The sequence below is a fragment of the Urocampus carinirostris genome, chromosome 4 (assembly GCF_059441175.1).
Source record: "Urocampus carinirostris isolate Australia breed hairy pipefish chromosome 4, RoL_Ucar_1.0, whole genome shotgun sequence".
NCBI classification, from domain to species: Eukaryota; Metazoa; Chordata; class Actinopteri; order Syngnathiformes; family Syngnathidae; genus Urocampus; species Urocampus carinirostris.
The window spans coordinates 12,377,753-12,398,694 of record NC_142352.1 but is presented as its reverse complement, the minus strand read 5'-3'; the positions used below and the strand labels follow the sequence as shown (position 1 = coordinate 12,398,694).

At 40.4% G+C, this 20,942-nt stretch overlaps 1 protein-coding gene across 2 annotated transcripts in view; it reads left to right on the top strand.

The window, feature by feature from the left end:
* The window catches only part of syt7b (synaptotagmin VIIb), a 173,410-nt gene that overhangs the window by 136,926 nt on the left and 15,542 nt on the right, over positions 1–20,942 (top strand). For both annotated transcript variants that reach the window (XM_088333670.1, XM_088333669.1), the window contains one exon: positions 15,431–15,566. In XM_088333670.1, coding sequence (XP_088189796.1) covers positions 15,431–15,566 — 136 coding nt within the window. The remainder of the gene's footprint in view (positions 1–15,430; positions 15,567–20,942) is intronic.

The following is a 20,942-nucleotide window of genomic DNA, read 5'->3' as shown; positions in this document are numbered from 1 at the left end:
AATGTCATTAAAAACATCGAGTTTTAAGCGCAACAACAAAAAATACAAGATGAAATACCAAACTATTTCAACCCTTTTTAAACGCCACAAATCTAAAGTCAACTACATAGAATCCCTGAAAAATCTTAATATCGACCAATCACAAGAGAAAAAAGTGTCTCGAATGGAACAGGCTCGGTTCATTTGCAAACAGCTAATCACTAAAGGCCATCACCCGAAGGCCTGGGTGTGATATGCACGGCCCGCCACTGGAATTTGGCATTTTAAGCATTTTCATACAGTCCTATCCGGTAGTTCATGCATGCTAAAAATCATGATATTGTCTGTCCTTATTTAAGGCGTCGACTAAAGAATAAACTTACAAGATACAGTATATGCTATGTATTTATTTATTTATATGAGGGGGAAAAGGCAGGTTGCATGGCTAGCATCAGGTAACCTTAAATTTAGCCAGGTCTCTGCGATTATTAAAATACCACCTTCCCGATGTAGCAGTTTCCCACAAGATGTAACTCCAGGTCATCCATTTCTTGGGTATTGGATCTGGCGTTGGTAAGATCCATGGGTAGCTTGTTGGAGTTGTATGCCTAGTCGTAGAAGTCGGCCAGAACTGCAGCCTCGCTCTTACTTTCCCTCCCGAAGCCCCCTCAGTCGCTTCCCGGACCCAATAATATTCTACAGAGCACCCGCCAGTGATCATCTTTTCTCAGACTTTCCTCAGAGTCCCATTCAATTGATGATTTTATTTTCTATGTAACGAGCCGCTAAAGGCTAGCGGTCGCCATGCTTAACAGTTTGTTTTGGGTGGAGACATTGACTTGCTGAGGTTTTGAGTTTTTCCTTGCCAGCATGTTGGTTTAAGATCAGGCGATGGTGCAGTCCTTTGAGATATTTTTGTGATTAAGGGCTATACAAATAATGTGACTTGACTTGACTTGTGAGCCCTCGCCGCTGTTTGACTGACAGCATTCACTAGCACACCCAACATACAAAGCCCTCCCTAACCCGTGATAGCATTTGATGTCTACTGTCTGCTCAAAACACAATGCAGAATAATGAATAATGACAATAAACACAATTTAAGTTAAACTACACTAAACAGTGAACCAGCAATGAACGAAGCAGGAAGTAGTGAGGGGTCTCTTTCGTGTGCAAAATCCTCATTACTGGGAAAATATGTCTTACTATTACATTATTATTATTGCATCTGTGTTAAGAATATGACATCAACCTTTGGAGTTATTAGAGGTTTTAATGACTCAAAATCATATTCCATCTACTAAATTCATGTTTTTTTCTAATGGGAATAAGGTGCTTGAGTTTTTATAATGAGGCCTCATTATGAACCCTAAACGTGGCTGCGTAATGAGGCCTCTGGATGGCTATTGAAATAGTGCCGGTAGTATTTGAAAGGAATCATTCCAAAATTAGCTAACACTTGATTTTTGATGAAGTTTTGGAAAATGAAATTAGATTAGAAAGCAGGAACTTGCGACCCTACTGAGGATAACAGGTGCAGATAAGTTTACATACACTTGTGGAGAACATAATGTCATGGCTCTCTTGAGTTTCCAGTTTTTTCTACAATTCAGGTTTTTCTTTGATAGAGTGATTGGAACAGATAGTTCTTTGTCACATAAAACATTCATGAGGGTTGGTTCTTTTATGACTATATTGTGGGTTAAAAGAAAATGTGATCAAATCTGATGGGTCAAAACTATACATACAACTGCGCTGATAGTTGGTAACATGTCACTTAGCCATTTTCACTTCAATTAGGCGCTTTTGGTAGCCATCCGCAAGCCTTTGACAAGCTTCTGGTTGAATCTTTGACCACGTCTCTTGCGCCGTTGAGTTCATTTGAGTGAACTTTGAGGAAAGGAGAAAAGTGTTCTGGAAAGAAGTGAAAAGAGTAAGAAACAGTGAGTCTGGAAAGGAAGAGAAATTGAAAGATAAGGATGTTAGATTGATGGTTAGCGGTAGTGCAGTCAGGACGCGATGGGCAGAGTATTTTGAGGAGTTGCTAAATGTGGAGGATGGGAGAGAAGTGAGAGTCGAGGCGATCGATGGTATGGAGAGAATGCCCGTGTTGGGTGATTTAAATGTGAAGCCTGTGGAAAGGGTGGGCTGGGCACCCGTATGATGCGGCAGGGGTAAACCAGTGAAAGCTGTCGGGCCCTGCTGTTGAACAAAAGAGTGTGTTGTGTCACCCTGCACGACCAACTTGGGTGCCGAGGTGCCTAACTTGTTTGGGTGTTTGGGCAATTGGGTTGGCCATGGTCCAAAAAATTTTGTGTGTTTTTTTTGTTATTTATTTCCCTTTTATTTTCTTCGTTATTGTATGTGTGTGTCTTGCTGTCGGTCACCCCTCTTGAGGGATATGACCAAGGTAGATAGATAGATGGAATAAGTTCATTTGATGGCTGTCTGACATGGACTTCTTTCTTCAGCATTGTCCACAAGTTCTCAATAGGGTTAAATTAAGGACTTTGGGAAGGCGATTCGAAACCTTAATTCTAGCCTGATTTAGCCATTCCATTACCACTTTTGAAGCGTGTTTGGGGTCATTGTCCTGTTGGAACACCCAACTATGCCCAGGACCCAATCTTCGAGCTGATGACTTAAGGTTATCTTGAGGAATCCCAATGTAATCCTCCTTCTTCTCATTTACTCTCTGTAAAGCACCAGTTCTAATAGCAGCAAAACAGCCTCACAGCATAATACTACCACCACCGTGTTTGACGGTAGGCATGGTGTACTTGGGGTTAACGGCCTCACCTTTTCTACCTTTGCTAGGCATTGTGGCCAAATAGCTCGATTTTTCCTTCGTCTGACCACAGAACTTTCCCCCAGATGGTCTTATCTTTGTCCATGTGATCAGCAGCAAACTTCAGTGGAGCCTTAGGGTTTGGAGCAAGAGCTTCTTTCTAGCACGGCAGCCTCTGAGTCCATCACACCTGTGTTCCAGGAGCTTCTTATTCTTGGCAGATTTGCTTTTTGGTGATTCTCAGTAGAATCTTCACCCTCCTGACAAATTTTCTCTTGGCATCACGTGATAGCTTGCGTTTTCTTCCTGATCGCGGCAGTGAAAAAACAGTGCCATGCACTTTATACTTATAAACAATTGTTTTTACTATTGCTGTTGGGACCTGCAGCTGCTTTGAAAGGGCTCCAAGTGACTTTTCTGACTTGTTCAGAGAAAAATAAACACAACAAGATTTTTTTAAAGGAATTTAAAAAACAGGGAAAAAGAAAATATAATTTCCAATTATACCAAGTCAATCTTGTTGCCAACATTGCACTTCCACTAAAAAAATGTGATTAAATACAGTTCTGTGACGTGCAACTGACTAATGACAAAAGATACCAGGAAAAAAAAGAAATTAAAATCTTGTGAAAGAATTGTGTAAAAACAGATGATGTTTGTAGGCCGTACAACCTTTGCAATAGTACTTTAGTCAATTCATTCAAAAGTAAAAAACAATTTTGCATTGCCGAAAACTCCGCAAAATGTCAAGTTTTGGACATGTTTGATAATGACTTAGTTGCCACACTTGGGATTGCCGTTGCTCACTGTTGTTTCAAGCGTTGCTCACCAACTTTGTGTGAACGCTCAGACCCCTGGAAAATTAGAGGGAACATTGCTTTTGGGTGCACCTTATAGTGCGGAAAATACGGTAAAGAAAAACACACCCAATCTACACGTTCATTTGAACTGGCATACAAAATGGCATGTGGAGTTATGTAGGCAGGATCGTCCTTATGGTCTGTATGTGTGCCCTGGCTGTTCAATTAAATGAGGTTGAGTGACTTATTATTGATCCGTGCACTCCAACAAGTACGAAATCATTGACTCTTGGGCTGGAGATCCGGTTGACAAGCATATTTTATGTCCTCTTTGACCGCCAGTGAATCGTGTTTTTGTCATCCCTTTGGGCTAAAACAAATCAGCTTTGACAAAAATAGCCGGTTTTAAAGGTGGAGGTGTTAAATGAAATGTTGTATTGCTTCTTGGATCATATTTTTGCACCCAGGTTTGTCTGATTGGTCCCTGAAAGAATACTTAAGTCTTTTGTCTAGGCATTGATCCCTAATACAGCCTCTTGATCAATGTTCCGTCTAATTTTCCACGGGTCTGAGCGTTCACACAAAGTCGGTGAGCAGCGCTTGAAACAACAGCGAGCAACCATAATCCCAAGTGTGGCAAGATAATCAATTATCAAACATGTCCAAAACTTGACATCAAGTTACATTTTGCCATGTTTCCGGCAATGCAAAATTATTTTTCTCTTTTGAATGAATTGACTCATGTACTATTGCAAAGGTTGTACGGCCTACAAACGTCGTTTGTTCTTACAATTCTTTCACAAGATATCCATTTCTTTTTATTTCCTGATATATTTTGTCACATAATATTAACATTTTTGGGGGCTTATTTAGTCGGTTGTAAGATACAGAACTGTACTTAATCACATTTTTTAGTGGAAGTACAATGTTGGCAACACGATTCACTTGATATAATTGGAAATTTTTTGAATGCAACACAAACTTTTTCTTCTTTTCTCCGTGTTTTTTTTCTACTTTTTTTAAAATTCCTTTAAAAAAAATCTTATTGTGTTTATTTTTTCCGAGCTGTTACTTTTTTCTTTTTGTTCTCTATCTACTGTTTTTCTACATTCTTTACTTCGTTTTTTTTCTGGCTATTTTCTAAATGTTTCCTTCTTTTTTTCTCTTCCTTTTGTTTCTTTTTTTCTCAGCTTTTCACTACTTTTTATTTTGGTGTTTTTTTCTTTTTTGTTCTATTCCTTCTTTTAAGTCATTTTGTGCATAATTTTACATAATATTTGGTCATTTTGGGATTAAAGAAGCAAAAACAACCTGAAGAGCCGTTTAGGACCCGAAAGAGCCGGTTCCTTTTAGTGAGCCGAGCCGAAGAAGCCGGTTCTTGACAAACTCTACGAACTTTACTCAACTTCGTTGTACTTCGACTCGACTTCAAAATACCGCATTTAGGACACAACGTCGGGGAAACCCGTGCATTTTTACCTTCATGCACTGTAACTTTGACCTAAGTCGCTTCTTAATGAGTAATTTTGAGCCCTCATTTTTGTGCGCTGGCTAGATTTTCTTGTGCGCAGAGAATGTGCGAGCAGTGCGCAATTGCGCACGCGCGCTACTTAGAGGGAACACTGCTCATGATGTGTGCATAGAAATTATGATCTATTCTTTCCATTTGTATTTTTAAATTTGTGCTGTCAAGCGACTAAAATATGTTATCGTGATATGCTTTTTTTTTTTTTTAAAGTACTTAATTACAATTTTGGGTTTTTTTTTGTTTATTTTTTTTCTAATAGGTCAGCAATGTTCTAAGCCCAGCAATCTGTCATAATTACCGATGTGAACTGCCTCTGACTCCGATTGGGTCCCTGTCACTATTTAAACCCACGTCTATCCGTCACCTGTTGTCAGTCCGTCTGCGAACCTCAGTTGACTCTAGGCAAGCTTTTTTTCGACCCTGACTCACACCTGTTTTTGTTCCCGTCTGTTTCCCCGATTCGACCCGTTTTTTTTGTTTTTTTATCCTGACCACGTCTACTCTCCTCTCCTGGCTTTCAACCTGTTTCTGATCCCGACCACGTTTTTTGCTCTCCTGTCCCGGCTACTGACCCGTTTTTCCGTTCCTGACACCGCCATCGCTCGCCACGGAAGTCCCACTTCCGCGTTCAGAGCGACCTGCTTCCCGCGTCCAGCGATCACCGGATCGTGGGTTCAACCCTTTCCTTTCTTCAAATAAAACTGAGAGAAACGTAACGCAAATGGGTCCTGTCTCCGTTCTGGTCCTGACAGAATCTGGATAAAAAGCTAGCTAATGATTATTTTTAAAAGAAAGATAATAAAGATGAACTGTATTTACCTTAAGAATTTTATTTAAACAGGAATGTTTAGTTGTTATCTTTTATTGGCTCCTGTTGGTATTAAGCAAAAACAAAACAAAAATTTTTACTGAGCACCAATTGGTGCATCACTTCACACATCACCACTAATTAGGGACGCTATGTATTATTGAGAACCCTTTGCTCAGACTACTATGCTCTTCTTTTTGAGCAGTTTTTATTACTTCTATACTATGTAATATTACACTATACAGGAATGTATTAAAGAGGATTTAAGTTCTAAGTTTGTCAGTCGGGAAGCCTGCTGTGGCTATTTCTTTATTTCCGACTGGGTTCCTGTTTGATGCCGTGGCTGTTTTTCGTATGTTTGCTCCCGGTACGCATGGCTGCTCACTGCATGCTTTTGCTTGGACAGCCTCCAGTTTTTCCACCGATCGGTCTCGGTTAGCCCTCTTTAGCAGCCGGCAAGCCTGCTGTGTCCATTAGTTTATTACTGGCTAGGTAAGCAACAGCGACACAACGCCTAGAAAACTAGACTTAAAGCACTCGTAACCTATTAGACTAATTAACACGTTAACCAAGCGATGGCGAGCGATGGCGGTGTCGTGAACGGAAAAAAACCGGTCAGTAGCCAGGATGGAAGAGCAAAAACGTGATCAGCATCGGAAACAAGTCAAAAGCCAGGAGAGGAGAGTAGACGTGGTCAAGATCAAAAACAGGTCGTTATTCGGGACGGGAGAACAGACGTGGTCTAGATCAAAACAGATCGTAGCGGGAGACAAACAGGAGCAAAAACACGGGATCAGCAACAAAGGGCTTGCCGTGTAAAAACAGAGATTCGCAGACGGACCGACAGGATAGAGTTCAAATACTGACAGGGAGCCAATCTGTCAACAAGCTGCAGCTGGTGCCACACAGGCAGAGCCAACTGGGCGCCCTGGCAACCGTGACACACACTGGCGCGGCCAATCGGGCGCCATGGCAACCATGACACCCGGACGAGGATGGGCGCCGCCAGGCTGTACCTACCACTGAAAAACTACGGCAACCAGATATTGAAAGTGCTGTATCTAAGCCAGATCAGAAGGTTTCACACTGGTGATTGAAATAACAAGCAAAAATACACAAACCATCGTATAAACATCATTTATCTTTTAAAATACTCGTATACTGAGACATTTGCCATTATTAGACCTCACAAGAGGCTCACTTAGAGGCCCCTGACATAATTGTCAACAAAAAAATGAGAAGAAAAATGATGCAATTCGTTCATGTTGAGTCTCCGTAGTTAGTATTCCTCCTTGTTCTTTTTAGCACTCATTTTTCGTTCTACTTCACAGTACGGTGATATCTCGTGGTCAAAAAAATCCACACTGCCCCTACTGGCTGGGTGACAGTTTTTGTGCATCGGAGTAGTGTCTCCATTATTAAACAATGCTTTTTGTATTCAGATTGGAGCTAGTGTAACCTACAGACCACAGTGATGAAAGCCAGCGTGACAAAGCAATTGCTTCTCCTCACCAGTGGGTTATCATCATCTCCAGTGTGTTTCTCATTTTCGCTTGCACTCTCTTTTCCTTGTCTCCTCGCGGCACAACCCCCGTCCATCTCACTCTGCTCCCGCTCCTGTTTTCTCCTATTTGTCTTGCCTAACATAACATGGCAATTTGCTTCCTTTTTCCATTGTATGACTTGTCAGGGTAACCAAATCTGGACTTTTTCTTCCTTTTGCATTCAATGCTCTATTCAACTATAAATTTAGTTTTCCTTATTCTGTACACTGATGTACGGGAGTGTTCTTCCGTGTCGGAAGAAGACAGGCGGGAATGGCAAGTCGTTTGACCAGGGCTGGAGATCAGAGGCGATGTAAAGTTCTTAATAGCGGTCGTAGGCAGGCGGCAGGCAAAACAGGCGTAGTCAGGTTTGGAAACAGGTCGAAAAACGGGAATCAGGCAGAAAACAGGTTTTAACAGGGACAAAGTCGGACGGAAACGCTCACTGAGTGAAAACACAACAGCTCGCAAACGATCTGACAAAGTTTGAACTGGAGACAGGGGCTTAAGAAGGGGGTGGCCACCAATCAGCTTGTCCGGGCTGTTGGTGCCAATCAAGCTGCCACAGGTGTTCCAAATAGGACAATCATGACATCATCTTTACGTTGAGTTGATCGTGATGGCGACAGCATGCCTTTATCCACTTCAAACACTTGTCTAAATTGGTTTTTGGCTAAGGAAAAGGGACTAACTTCACCCTTACCAATCGCTCCGTATACCTCTGATCAATATTACAAGTGCCCCAGACACATTGTCGAACCAATTTTGATACAAAACACTCTACTTACAAATGTTTCAGGTTACAAAGCTACTTCCAGAACGACAAGTAACTTTACAAGCGTGTGGATCACATGTGATACAAAGATGGACGACCTAAATCGGGAGCCACCGGCTTTCGTCATCCTCACATTCTAATTGTCCTCGAACAAGCACTGTCGGATCTATTAATTGTGTGTGCCATCGCTTTCTAGCCATGTTAAGCTCAAGATTTTCTGATCTCTTCCTAAATAAAACTGATGGTTATTAAAACAGAATTACACTTCACTGAAAAGCAAAACACAGATAAATAACGATAATTTCTGCAGGCGGGTTACACAAGGATTAACAGGCTGAGAGACAGTTTCTTCCCCAGGGCCATCACCACCCCAAACAAGTGCACAAGACTGTAAACAGATATTTATTTCTTGCTTATGTATAGAAAAATGAGGATTTATATTTTATTCCAGGACTCTTGTTTTGGAAATAGTGTAATGTCATTGCTCTATTTTTCATTGCACTAATATTTTGATGGACTTACAAGCAAGGCCAGTCTCTTTAAATATGTTCACTTTTATCCTCAAATTCTTTGTCTTTTTTCTCTTTTAAGTCACTAATGACGAACTACTTGTTTATCCTTGAGTGTGTTAGGTTTTAAATATTAAAATGTACCGTTTACCAAATTGTTCAAATTAGTTATCTGACTCCATTAACCAAACACAACCTACATTCACCTAACAATGCGCGCTCGTTTCTTGATGGAAAAGATGGATAAGAGACCAGCATTTCCACACGGCGGCAGATTTAATTTCTTAAACAATTTAACTAAATGAACTCCATCGAATATGGCCGAATTAGTGTCGCTCGAGTCTCTGTCAAGCCTCCTCTCTCGTTCTCTCGCTTTCTTCTCTCGGCCCACGTTTTTCCGCAAGCTGGTGTGCCGGCTCCTCCCATGGGCATGTCAGGGAAGCCCCACCTGGGCTTCACCACCTCCTCGCCAAAGGGCGTCGCGATGTCTGTGCTTGTGCATCTGGGCTTCTCCGTCAGCACTCACAGGAATTCTGTTATCAGAAATACGTCTGATGCTTTCCACACAGCCTAACCTTTTAATGTACCTTGAAGAAAAACAGTCAGTGAATATCTTGCTTTAAACTCAATAAATGTAACTTGTATTCAATCGTTAAACTCAATAAATATAACTTGTATTCAATCTTATAAAATATTTTATAGTCAAATGTATAAAATCCTTCAAGTGCCACGTATGTATATATCCACCCATCTATTATCTGCACCGCTTATCCTCAGTAGGGTCGTGGGGTTGATGGAGCCCATTCCAAATGTTTCAGGGCAGTGGGCAGGGGACACCCTGAACTGGTTGCAGGGCACTTATGCGTGTGTATATAGATAGATATATAGATATAGATATATAGATATATTCAAACTGAGTATATGTTTTGGATTATTGGGCTTTCGGGAAGGAGGCGTTCCAAGTAATGCTATAAAGGCTAAAACTATAGTGCGAATAGTGTAAAATTCCTAAGCTATTTACACTGTTCAGATACAAGACGCCATGGTGGCCAGAGGCGGTCTTCAAGCGCCCACTCTCCTTCCCTTTTCCGCATGGTTGCTCTAATCTGGAAATGCATGCTCCTGATAAGCATTTGTGCTATGCTGCAGTTGTCTCGGGCTGAACGTGATGAACATTGTCAGAGGACTGAACAACAACTTGTTTACTGCAATATTTTTTCGATGATCATACCAGGAACATTTGATCGGAGAAATGCTTTTTGTGCATGCTGAGGTCGTGCAGCTGAATTCTCCTGTCACCTCGTGGTCCAGGTCACGTTGTCCCTCTCACTGTCTCGCGGGCATGGCCGCCCACGTCCTGAAATGGTGTGACTGTGTAACAGCATGTGTCTCCACAAATAAATCAGTCAGCTTTGCAAAGACAGTTGCTGGTACTTCGAAAGTTAAGACCTTTTGTGTTTGTGTTTATTTGTATGGGTAAATTTGAAATTAAATTTTGGTTTTTGGTAATGCCCCCAATAAGCAGGTAGGCGCCTTGCATGGCCGACTCACTATTGGTGTGTGAGTGTGTGTGTGAATGGGTAAGTGTGAAGTACATTGTAAAGCGCTTTGGGAGATCTTCATTGACTTGAAAAGCGCTAGGAATGAGTGGAGAGGTGTTGTAAAAGGATAGTGGGATGTGTGGACCCGTTCTAAGGAATAGGCAGGGCACCTGTATGATGCGGCAGGGGTAAACCAGTAAAAGCTGTCGGGCCCTGCTGTTGAACTGAAGAGTGTGTTGTGTCACCCTGACCCGAGTGACATGGCCACTTTCGTGTGTCCCGTTTCATCTGGAGGGACGAACGGATGACCAACTTGGGTGCCCAGGTGCTTAACTTGTTTGGGTGTTTGGGCATTTGGGTTGGCCATGGTCCAAAAATGTTTGTGTGTCCATCCATCCATCCATTATCTTCCGCTTATCCCAGGTCACTTGTATCCGGGATTGTGTTCTTTCGGTCATGACCCAAAGTTCATGACAATAGGTGAGGTTAGGAACGTAGATCGACCGGTAAATCGAGAGCTTTGCCTTTCGGCTCAGCTCTCTTTTCACTACGACGGACCGGTACAGGGTCCGAATGACAGCAGACGCTGCACCGACCCGTCTGTCGATCTCCCGTTCCATCCTACCCTCACTCGTGAACAAGACCCCAAGATACTTGAACTCCTCCACTTGGGGCAAGATCTCATCACCAACCCGGAGAGAGCATGCCACCCTTTTCCGACTGACTACCATGGTCTCGGACTTGGAGGTGCTGATCCTCATCCCGGCCGCTTCACACTCGGCTGCGAATCGCTCCAGCGAGAGCTGAAGATCACGGCCTGAGGAAGCCAACAGCACCACGTCATCTGCAAAAAGCAGTGACGCAATGCTGAGGCCCCCAAACCGGACTCCATCCCCACAAAGGCTGCGCCTAGAAATTCTGTCCATAAAAGTTATGAACAGAATCCGTGACAAAGGGCAGCCCTGGCGGAGTCCAACCCTCACCGGGAACAAATCCGACTTACTGCCGGCAATGCGGACCAGACTCTGGCACCGGGCATACAGGGACCGCACAGCCGTTTGTGTTTGTGTGTGTTTTTGCTATTTATTTCCCTTTTTTTTCTTTTTTTTTCTTTATTGTATGTGTTTGTCTTGGTGTCGGTCACCCCTCTTGAGGGATATGACCAAGGTAGATAGATAGATAGATAGATAGATAGATAGATAGATAGATAGATAGATAGATAGATAGATAGATAGATAGATAGATAAATAGGTTTGATGGGGGATGGGGAATCAAGGGGTGGCCGACTCCAGGAAAGCAGCCTTGTGATGGTAAATGTATTCATTTTCCAATTTTGCCTTGCCTAACAAACTTTCTATCGCTGCCACCAAAGCGGAGAAAATGTGTTTCATTAATCACGCAGGCGGGGAGCTTTGCTTCCAACAAGACAGTTGCAGTGCCCGAGAGGCAACAGCGCGTTAACCACACTGACTTGAATTCAAACACACCGCCGCAAACGTCTTATGGTACCGTAGCAGTGTCAATAAAACAATAATAAGCAAAAATAATGAAACTTGTTTTTCTTTCTGTGTCTCTCTGTACCAAATGACCCACAGCCCGGTACCGGACGGTGACCTGGTGGATGGATAGTTGGTTGGTTGGTTGGTTACTTGCTTGCTTAGTAGCTTGCTCAGTTGGTTGCTTTACCACTTACTAAGGTTTCAGATCATCAAACCAATTTTAATATCACACAGAGACAAAACAAGGAAATAAAAAATGTAGTTTTTAAATGTTGTTTAAATCTAGGCTTAAACCGCACTTCTATTCTATAGCTTATGAATGACCTATATTTTGTGTTGACAATATCTATGTATTGTTTGCTACATCCATTGCAACCTGGCCATCCTTTTTATTTTATTTTTATTCTGAATTATGCTTATTCTATATTTTATTTTTAATTTGATTGCCTCATGTTCGGTGCCTTCTCAAAGTTTCTTCATTTTGCTCATACTGAGGTTTTTGAGTTTTTCCTTGCCCTCATGTCGGTTTTAGATCAGGGGAAGGTGTAATAATAATCTGTGGTCTGTGCCGCCCTTTGAGACTCCTTGAGATTAGGGGCTATATGAAAAAAAGACTTGACTTGACTAGACTTGGTCAGGCGGTCGGGTGGTTGACGGTTGAGTTTTTTTCCTCAGGAAGTTCATTTTGCAGGTTTAGAATTTTTAATGAGTTAGGAAATATAATAAAATTGCATTAGTTATATTTTCAGAACTAGTGGAAAAAATGTAAATTGATTAAAAGCCAATTTTTAAGAATTATATTCCATAATTTAGCGTAAAATTACATTTAAAATCTAGTTTAATGATGTTGTGTATTTTCTTTGAAGGTATAACAATTCTTTAAATTTGCTGAAGTATTTGCTATTAGTTATATCATATACTTTTTTTGTATAATTTTAAAAATGATTTTTTTTTATACATATATTTTATATAAAAAATAAGTAAAATATATTGTATTTTACTTATTTTACCTTTTTTTGCACCAACCTTATTCAAGATTTGAGTACTTCTGAGAGAGACTGATACAAGTATATGCCGCCTATTAGTGGCCATTTAATAATCAGGAACTAGAAATCAAAGCAATAATACATAATTGCTCAAAAAAGTGAAAAGCCATGACGAATACTATTTTCCGATTTAAGGTATTTTGTCACGTTTGCGGAGGTGGACCCAAATGAAGGGAGGCCGGAACTGATGCAAGAGTTCTCATCTCTCATCTCATCAGCCGTACCGCTTATCCTCATTAGGGTCGCGGGGGGGCTGGAGCCCATCCCAGCCATCTCCGGGCAGTGGGCAGGGGACACCCTGAACTGGTTGCCAGCCAATCGCAGGGCACACAGGGACAGACAACTCATTCGCTCATTCACACCTAGGGACAATTTGGACTGGCCAATTCACCTGAAATGCATGTTTTTGGAATGTGGGAGGAAACCGGAGTGCCCGGAGGAAACCCACGCAAGCACAGGGAGAACATACAAACTCCGCACAGGAAGTCTGGAGCTGGATTTGAACCCACGACAGGTTCCCATGACATGAACTGTGCCGCACAAGCGCTAACCACTGCGCCGCCGTGCTCTCAACAAAGGATAATATCTATTAACAAAAAACAGGGACAAATAAAAACAGACCAGGTCTTATAACAATTGGCAAATTGTCCAAACCATAAACAAAAACAAACCTGACATGGTTGCAGAAGATAGTATGGAAACCAGGATGATAATGGCTATGACCCGACGCAGTGTGTTGTCCGAGCAGTTAAAATAAGTCTTGGGATAATTAGGAACAAGTGTGTCCAGTTTCAAACCCGGTTGGCACCCTCTGGGGAAAGATGGCGTGCCAGATCTTGACAATTCTTTTGAACGTATGGATGTGATGGATGAGATGGACAGATACTGTAGATCAGGGGTGTCAAACTCATTTTAACTCGGGGGCCACACGACAGAAAAAATATTCTGTCGGGGGCCGGACTAGTAGATTAAAGAGAAAGGAAAAGAGGGATAAACAAATAAAGGAAAGAGGGAAAAGGAGAGAGGGCGGGACAAAGAAAGAAAAAGAGAGAGAGAGGGAGAGAGTGTGAGAAACAAAAGATAAAAAGTCGTGAGAGAGGGCAAAAGAAAGGGGGAGGAAGAAAGAAATCCAAAGAGAAATAGAAAGACAGAAGGAGAGGAAAGAAAGCGCAAAAGTTATGAAGAGAGAAAGAGAAAAGAGAGAAAAGGAAAAAAGGAGGTTAGAGCAAAAGAGGTTAAAAGACACAGAGAGAAAGAAACAAAGAGCAACAAAGGAAGAGAAAAAGAGAGACACAGAGAGTGAAAGAGAGAGTGGGAGAAAAGGGGTGGAAAAGAGAGAAAGAGATAAAGAAAGAAAGAAAGAAAGAAAGAAAGGGAAAGAGAGAGAGAGAGAGAGAGAGAGAGAGAAAGAGAGAAAGAAAGAAAGAGAGAGAGAAAGAAAGAGAAAGAAAAAGATACAGCGAAAGAGAGAGAGAGTGTGAGAGAAAAAGACACAGAGAGAGAAAGAGACAAAGAGCAACAAAGGAAGAGAAAAAGAGAGACACAGAGAGTGAAAGAGACGGACAGAGAGTGGGAGAAAATGTGTGGAAGCGAGAGCGAGAGAGAGAGAGAGAGAGAGAGAGAGAGAGAGAGAGAGAGAGAGAGAGAGAGAGAGAGAGAGAGACAGGGAGAGAGAAATAAATACAAGTACAGTGTCTTTGTGAGAGGCACCTGGCTTTGGCACCATCAAGTATATGCTGCCCCTCGATCGATCTGTGTGTTTTTGGATAGATGCATGTATGGATGGATGGATGGTTCGATGGATGGATCTGACAGCTAAATCAGAGTATTTTCCAAAACAAAGGATAGTATTTATTAACGAAAAACAGGAACAAATAAAAACAGAGCAGGTCTTAAAACAACTAGCAAATTGTCCAAACCATAAACAAAAACCAAACCTGACATGGTTGCAGGAGATAGTATGGAAACCAGGATGACAACGGCCATGACCCGACGCAGTGTGCTGTCTGAGCAGTCAATATAAAAAGTCTTGGGATAATTAGGAACAAGTGTGTCCAGTTTCAAACCTGGTTGGCACCCTCTGGGGGAAGGCGGCGTGCCAGATCCTGACAATTTTTTAAAAAAATAGATAGATAGATAGATAGATATGGTGCCAGTATTTCTGAGAGAAACTTACACAAGTATATGCTACCCCTCGATCGATCTGTGTGTTTTTGGATGGATGGCTGGATGGATGGTTCGATGGATGGATCTGACAGCTAAATCTGAGTATTTTTCCAAAACAATCTTTGTTTCTACATGGGTTCAGCGGATTTTAGTCGTCAGTTTCTAAAATTATCATTAGTTTTTATTTAACTCTGACATACACATAAACAAAATGAGTTATATCCCTCCCAAAATCTATAAATAAAAGGGTTGCAAATTTGATGACAAAAATACATTGAGAAGGTTGGGGAAAACACTATACTGGTAGTGAGTCGGAGACTTCAGTTTGTTCAATTATTCAAATCACTGGCTGAGCGCTACAGTCAAGAAGAGCAGCACTTGTGTTCTATTAAAGTTGCATGTTAAGTGCAAGTGTCCAATGTGCGTCTTCCTATCTGTTGCATGCAGGACTCCAGCAAGCAAAGCAGGCAGCAGTCCCAGAGGTCACACCCCAGATGAGAGTGGCCGCCGTCAGGGTTCAGCCCACAATGCCAAATCCTCCGTCTCCAATCTAGCCAACTCAGTCACCAGTGAAATGCTCATGGTAACTCGCGTCCATTGATACATTACGCTCTTAACCGCTGTCAGCAAGGCTTCCTCAAATCGGAGATGGCCATGGTTGCACTATTAGGAGGCGCTTCCAGGTCATCTCCACTAATCTAATATGAAAGTGACATTCAAGCCTTGAGACAAGAACTGGGGCAAGTGAGTGGGAATATGACGATACTGCAGAAAGACAGTGGTACCTCTTCATACAAGCACCTGTAAACACGATAATTTCGGTAAGACCTACCTACCTCACATTGCGAAGAAAAACCCAGTTCACAAGCAGTCCACAGGCTACCAATAGAGAGCACTCGGTAGCGCTCACCCCCCGTGATTGCTTATCAACTTGTCCAGTTTGCGCATGAAAACTACTACAGACAAAACCAAAACTGTTCTGTAAAAAATCCATGCTTCTAACTTCATTTAAAGTTACAGTAACTAGAATTAAGAGTGTACTTATTATCAACAGACTCTTGATCTTGATCAACCTGCACCAATTGCACTCCTTATTATTGCTTGCAACCCCTTCTTATTAAGCAATAATAAACATAATTTACTGAGAGCAAAACAGATTAGTTGGAATACTGCGACAATATTAGCAATCTACCATAGCATTGTCATCTGGTACCAGTAACAGAGACGATCCAGAGTGGAACCAAAATGGGCAAGAAGAGATTGGTCTTTTTAAATGTTCACATCTAAAAAGTGTTGTACGGTCCACACGATGAGGTTTTTTCAGTTAATATGGATAATTGATCAATCCAGAAGGAAAATAGTAGAGACACACAAATAAATAATGCACATGTTCTATTCCAACAAACTACATTTATTTACATGACAAAGGAAGAATGGGTCCACACGCAATTTAAAAAAAAAACGACATTGTTAAAACAAGCTTTCTCAGTCTTAGAAAACAGGAATTTATCCATAAACGTTGTTAAACACCTAACTTATTTTTGGGATCAAGAATTATTTTCATAGTATGTCCAAAATGAAATATTATTTATCCAATACAGTCAATTGTGAAATATCATCTTGGTTTTCTTCACGGGAACACAAATGTATCTTGTTGGAAGAGTTTGTTGAGAAAGATGGTGGACCAGACAACGCCGACCTTCTGCTTTCCAGTGTAGTCCACATGGAGTCTCGGCATTCTGAAGAACAAAGGCCACCCCGTGCTCTCCCTGATACTAGATCCTAAATCACTGGAGGAACACACTTTTAGTTCCAAGCATCACTTGTGGCCTTCACATTTTTGTTGAAAAACAACCTTTGTGGTGATGACTTACATTTTCTCTAAGCTGCTCGGGTGTGCAATTGTGCCCTACCCAGACCTTCTCAGCACATAAAAATATCTATGCTGTGCAGAAAAATCAAGGTTTGAAATTGAAAAATGAATTCACGAGCAATTTTGGCCAGCATTACAGCGCACGGGGGGAAAAAACATAGCGGGTTTCCTCTGCGATGTTTTACGCATGGTGTTTTGAAGTCAACGTCACCACGAGATTGAGTAAATGAAAGAAAGCCTGCATGTGAGCTCAAGTTCTTGCTCCACGCGAGAAGGGCAGGGGGACTGAAGAGGTGGCGAGAGGGAATGGAGATCGCTTTTTTTTTTTTTTTAATTAGACTGTAGCTACGTGACCTTTCTTACATATGTGACTACGTCAATGTTGCCACGCAAGTTAGTGTTGTTTTTTTAGAGTAGCTGCTCTTTTGGCTCAGCTCACTTAAAAGACCCTGCTTTTTTGACTCCAAACGGCTTTTCAGATTGTTTTGGTTGCTTTCCTCCATTTGTGACGTAACATTATGCACTAGATGACTTAACAAATGGAAAATACAAATTGATGTTTGGTTTATGTGAACATTGTTTTCCTCAATACAGAGTTGCCAGCTCTTTTAGTGAAGTCTCCAAACCTTCTTCCTCTTGGGAAAAGCAAAAACTTCACAACCTCAAGGTCATTTTCGTCATGCTGAGGTGTTGAGTTTTTCCTTGCCCTCATGTAGGTTTTAGATCAGGGGATGGTGTAATGATAGTCTTTAGTTTGTAATAGTCTGTAGTCTGTGCACCCCATTGAGACTTCTTGTGATTATGGGCTATACAGTTAAACATGACATGACATGACATGAGAAATTTAAGGTCTAGATTGTAAATTCTCTTTCAAAACCAGAACTTTAGTGACAGGGTTGGGTAGGGTTACTTTAACTTGATTACTTTAAATTACTTTTGGATTACTCCTATACCAAATATGCTAATAAAAGACAAAAGAAACTAAATATAAATAAAATTACTAAATTTTGTGCGGGCTTGGAGAGTAACGGAATACATGGAACGGTAAAAATGATGTTGGCAAGCTGTTTGGATTTATTTTCATTTTGTTTCTGTCGCATTTTATGTTAGTTTTGCCGGCTATCAAAGAGATCAAAGCCAGGAGAGAAAGCTTACCACGTGTTGTGAGTCATAATTGTATTCATATTTAGTTTCTTTTGTCTTTTATTAGCATATTTGGTGGTATAAGTAATCAAGTTAAAGTAACCCTACCCAACCCTGTTTAGTGATGACGGTATGTTACATCCTTTCCTTTTTTGATGTATTGAAAGCTCAACAGCTTTTTCTCCGGTAAAGAAAACCCTGTTGATTACAATTAATTCAATGTTCATGGCTCAATAGTTTTGTGAATTGCCCTGCCCATTTTTTTATACTCACTTAAGTTTTTTTTATGTGATCTCACGAATGTGCATATCGCTTTTGCATGAGCAAACTCCCTTTTTCTCGTTTCTCCTTAAAAGGGATTTATTTGCTTAGTGACACTTGTTTGCTCAGTCAATTTGTATGCCAATTAGGACTTTGTTATGAGAAATTAAACGTCTCTTAATTATTGAGGTTGTGGTATTCATTTACCTTTTTAGATAAACATGCATCACCTATAAATAGTCAAATGTTTGGCGCAGTCTAATCAAAATTTAATAACATCCTTGTGGTGATTGCACCTTGTCTATCTACTGCCCCCAAGCGGCTGAATTGAAGGGTAAACTGATTGAAGAGGAGGTGTTTTGTAGAAATGCAATAACCTAATGCCTATCGTCGCCAGTCAAGTCATGTTTATTTGTAATCACAAGGAGTCTCAAAGGGCTGCACAGACCACAGATATTTCACTTTGTAGGGAGAAAGTTTGGGGTTTCTTTGTTTGGAAATCAAAAACAGTAGAAAACTATTGATCAATTCCATAACAATGATGAAAGTAATGCAAGTCAAGCTTCATTTACTGACATTATCATCCGATATATAGAAACCTGATTTCTTCTTGATTAATTTGATCAATCGCCTCAATCGAAAAAGTAGAAAGCTTGTCTACATGTACATTTGTTTCTTCCCAGTCCAGATCAACAAAAACAAATCCTTGACTTGACATTTTGGGTGTTTGTAAATTCCAAAGCAGGCCCAGAGGGAGAAACAAGGAAATAAAGGAGCAAAACACCCTCTTTTTTTCTCTGTCGGAATGGTAATAGATGGTGGGACTGAGGGTACACTTGACCTTCAGGGTGTTTTGCTTCTGTTAATCTCATCTCATCTCATTAGCTGCACCGCTTATCCTCAGTAGAGTCGCGGGGGTGCTGGAGCCCATCCCAGCAATCATCGGGCAGTGGGCAGGGGACACCCTGAACTGGTTGCCAGCCAATCGCAGGGCACACAGGGACAGACAACTCGCTCGCTCATTCACACTTAGGGACAATTTGGACCGGCCAAACCACCTGAAATGTGTGTCTTTGGAATGTGGGAGGAAACAAACTCCGCACAGGAAGTCCGGTAGCTGGATTTGAACCCACGCAAGAGGTTCCCAAGACCTTAGAACTGTGCCTGCACACGCGCTAACCACTGTATATTTTTGTTGATTTTATTAATGAACACTTTTCAACTGAACAATCCATTGAAAAATAATTAAATGTGAGTGTTGCATGGGAACCAGTTTTTACTCATTATCTCAAACCAGGAACTTATAAATTTGGGGCTATTTCTTTTTTTGTCTGGTCATATTTTTGATTTTTTATGTTATATTATACTTTCATTGTTTTATATTTTATTTTTAATTGTATTGTTTTCCTACTGCAACAGGGCAATACGACAACTGAATGGTTTACAGTTCTGAGGTCATGGGATTGAATCCTCCTGTGCGGAGTTTGCATGTTCTCCCCGTGCTTGCGTGGGTTTCCTCCGGGCTCTCCGGTTTCCTCCCACATTCCAAAAACATGCATGTCAGGTTAATTGGCCGGTCCAAATTGTCCCTAGGTGTGAATGAGGGAGTGAATTGTCCGCCTCTGTGTGCAAAATACACCACAAAATGTATGACAAAATACACAACAAAATGCACGTCAAAATACATGACAAAATAAATACCAAAATTAAAAATGACAAAATAAGTGAAAAAAAACACGACAAAATACACAACAAGATGTATGAAAAAATACACAACAAAACACATGACAAAACAAATACGAAAATAAAAGTAGCTTAACAAAATTACACGTCAAAATACACATAGATAAAAACATGACTAAATACACAACAAAATACATGAATAAAGAAATGAAAAAATACCTGGCAAAATACACAACAAAATAAATACCAAAATAAAAAATGCCAAAATAAATGAAAAAAAACACACATGACAAAATACACATCAAAACACACATCAAGATACTTGTCAAAATATACGTCAAAATACACATAAAAACATGATGAAATAAACAACAAAATAAATTAATAAAGAAATGAAAAAAAACCTTGCAAAAGACACGACAAAATACACAACAAAATGTATGACAAAATACACAACAATATACATGACAAAACAAATACCAAAATGAAAAATGCCAAAGAAAAAAGAAAAAAATCACACGACAAAATACACGTCAAAATACACATCGAAAAAAACATGACGAAATACACAACAAAATAAATTAATAAAGAAATGAAAAAAATACCTTGCAAAATACACGACAAAATACATGACAAAACAAATATTAAAATTTTAAAAATGCCAAAAGAAAATGTAAAAGACACGATAAATACACAACAATATACATAACAAAACAAATACCAAAATGAAAAATGCCAAAGAAAAAAGAAAAAAATCACACGACAAAATACACATCAAAATATACGTCAAAATACACAGCGAAAAAAACATGACGAAATACACAACAAAATAAATTAATAAAGAAATGAAAAAAATACCTTGCAAAATACACGACAAAATACATGACAAAACAAATATTAAAATTTTAAAAATGCCAAAAGAAAATGTAAAAGACACGATAAATACACAACAATATACATAACAAAACAAATACCAAAATGAAAAATGCCAAAGAAAAA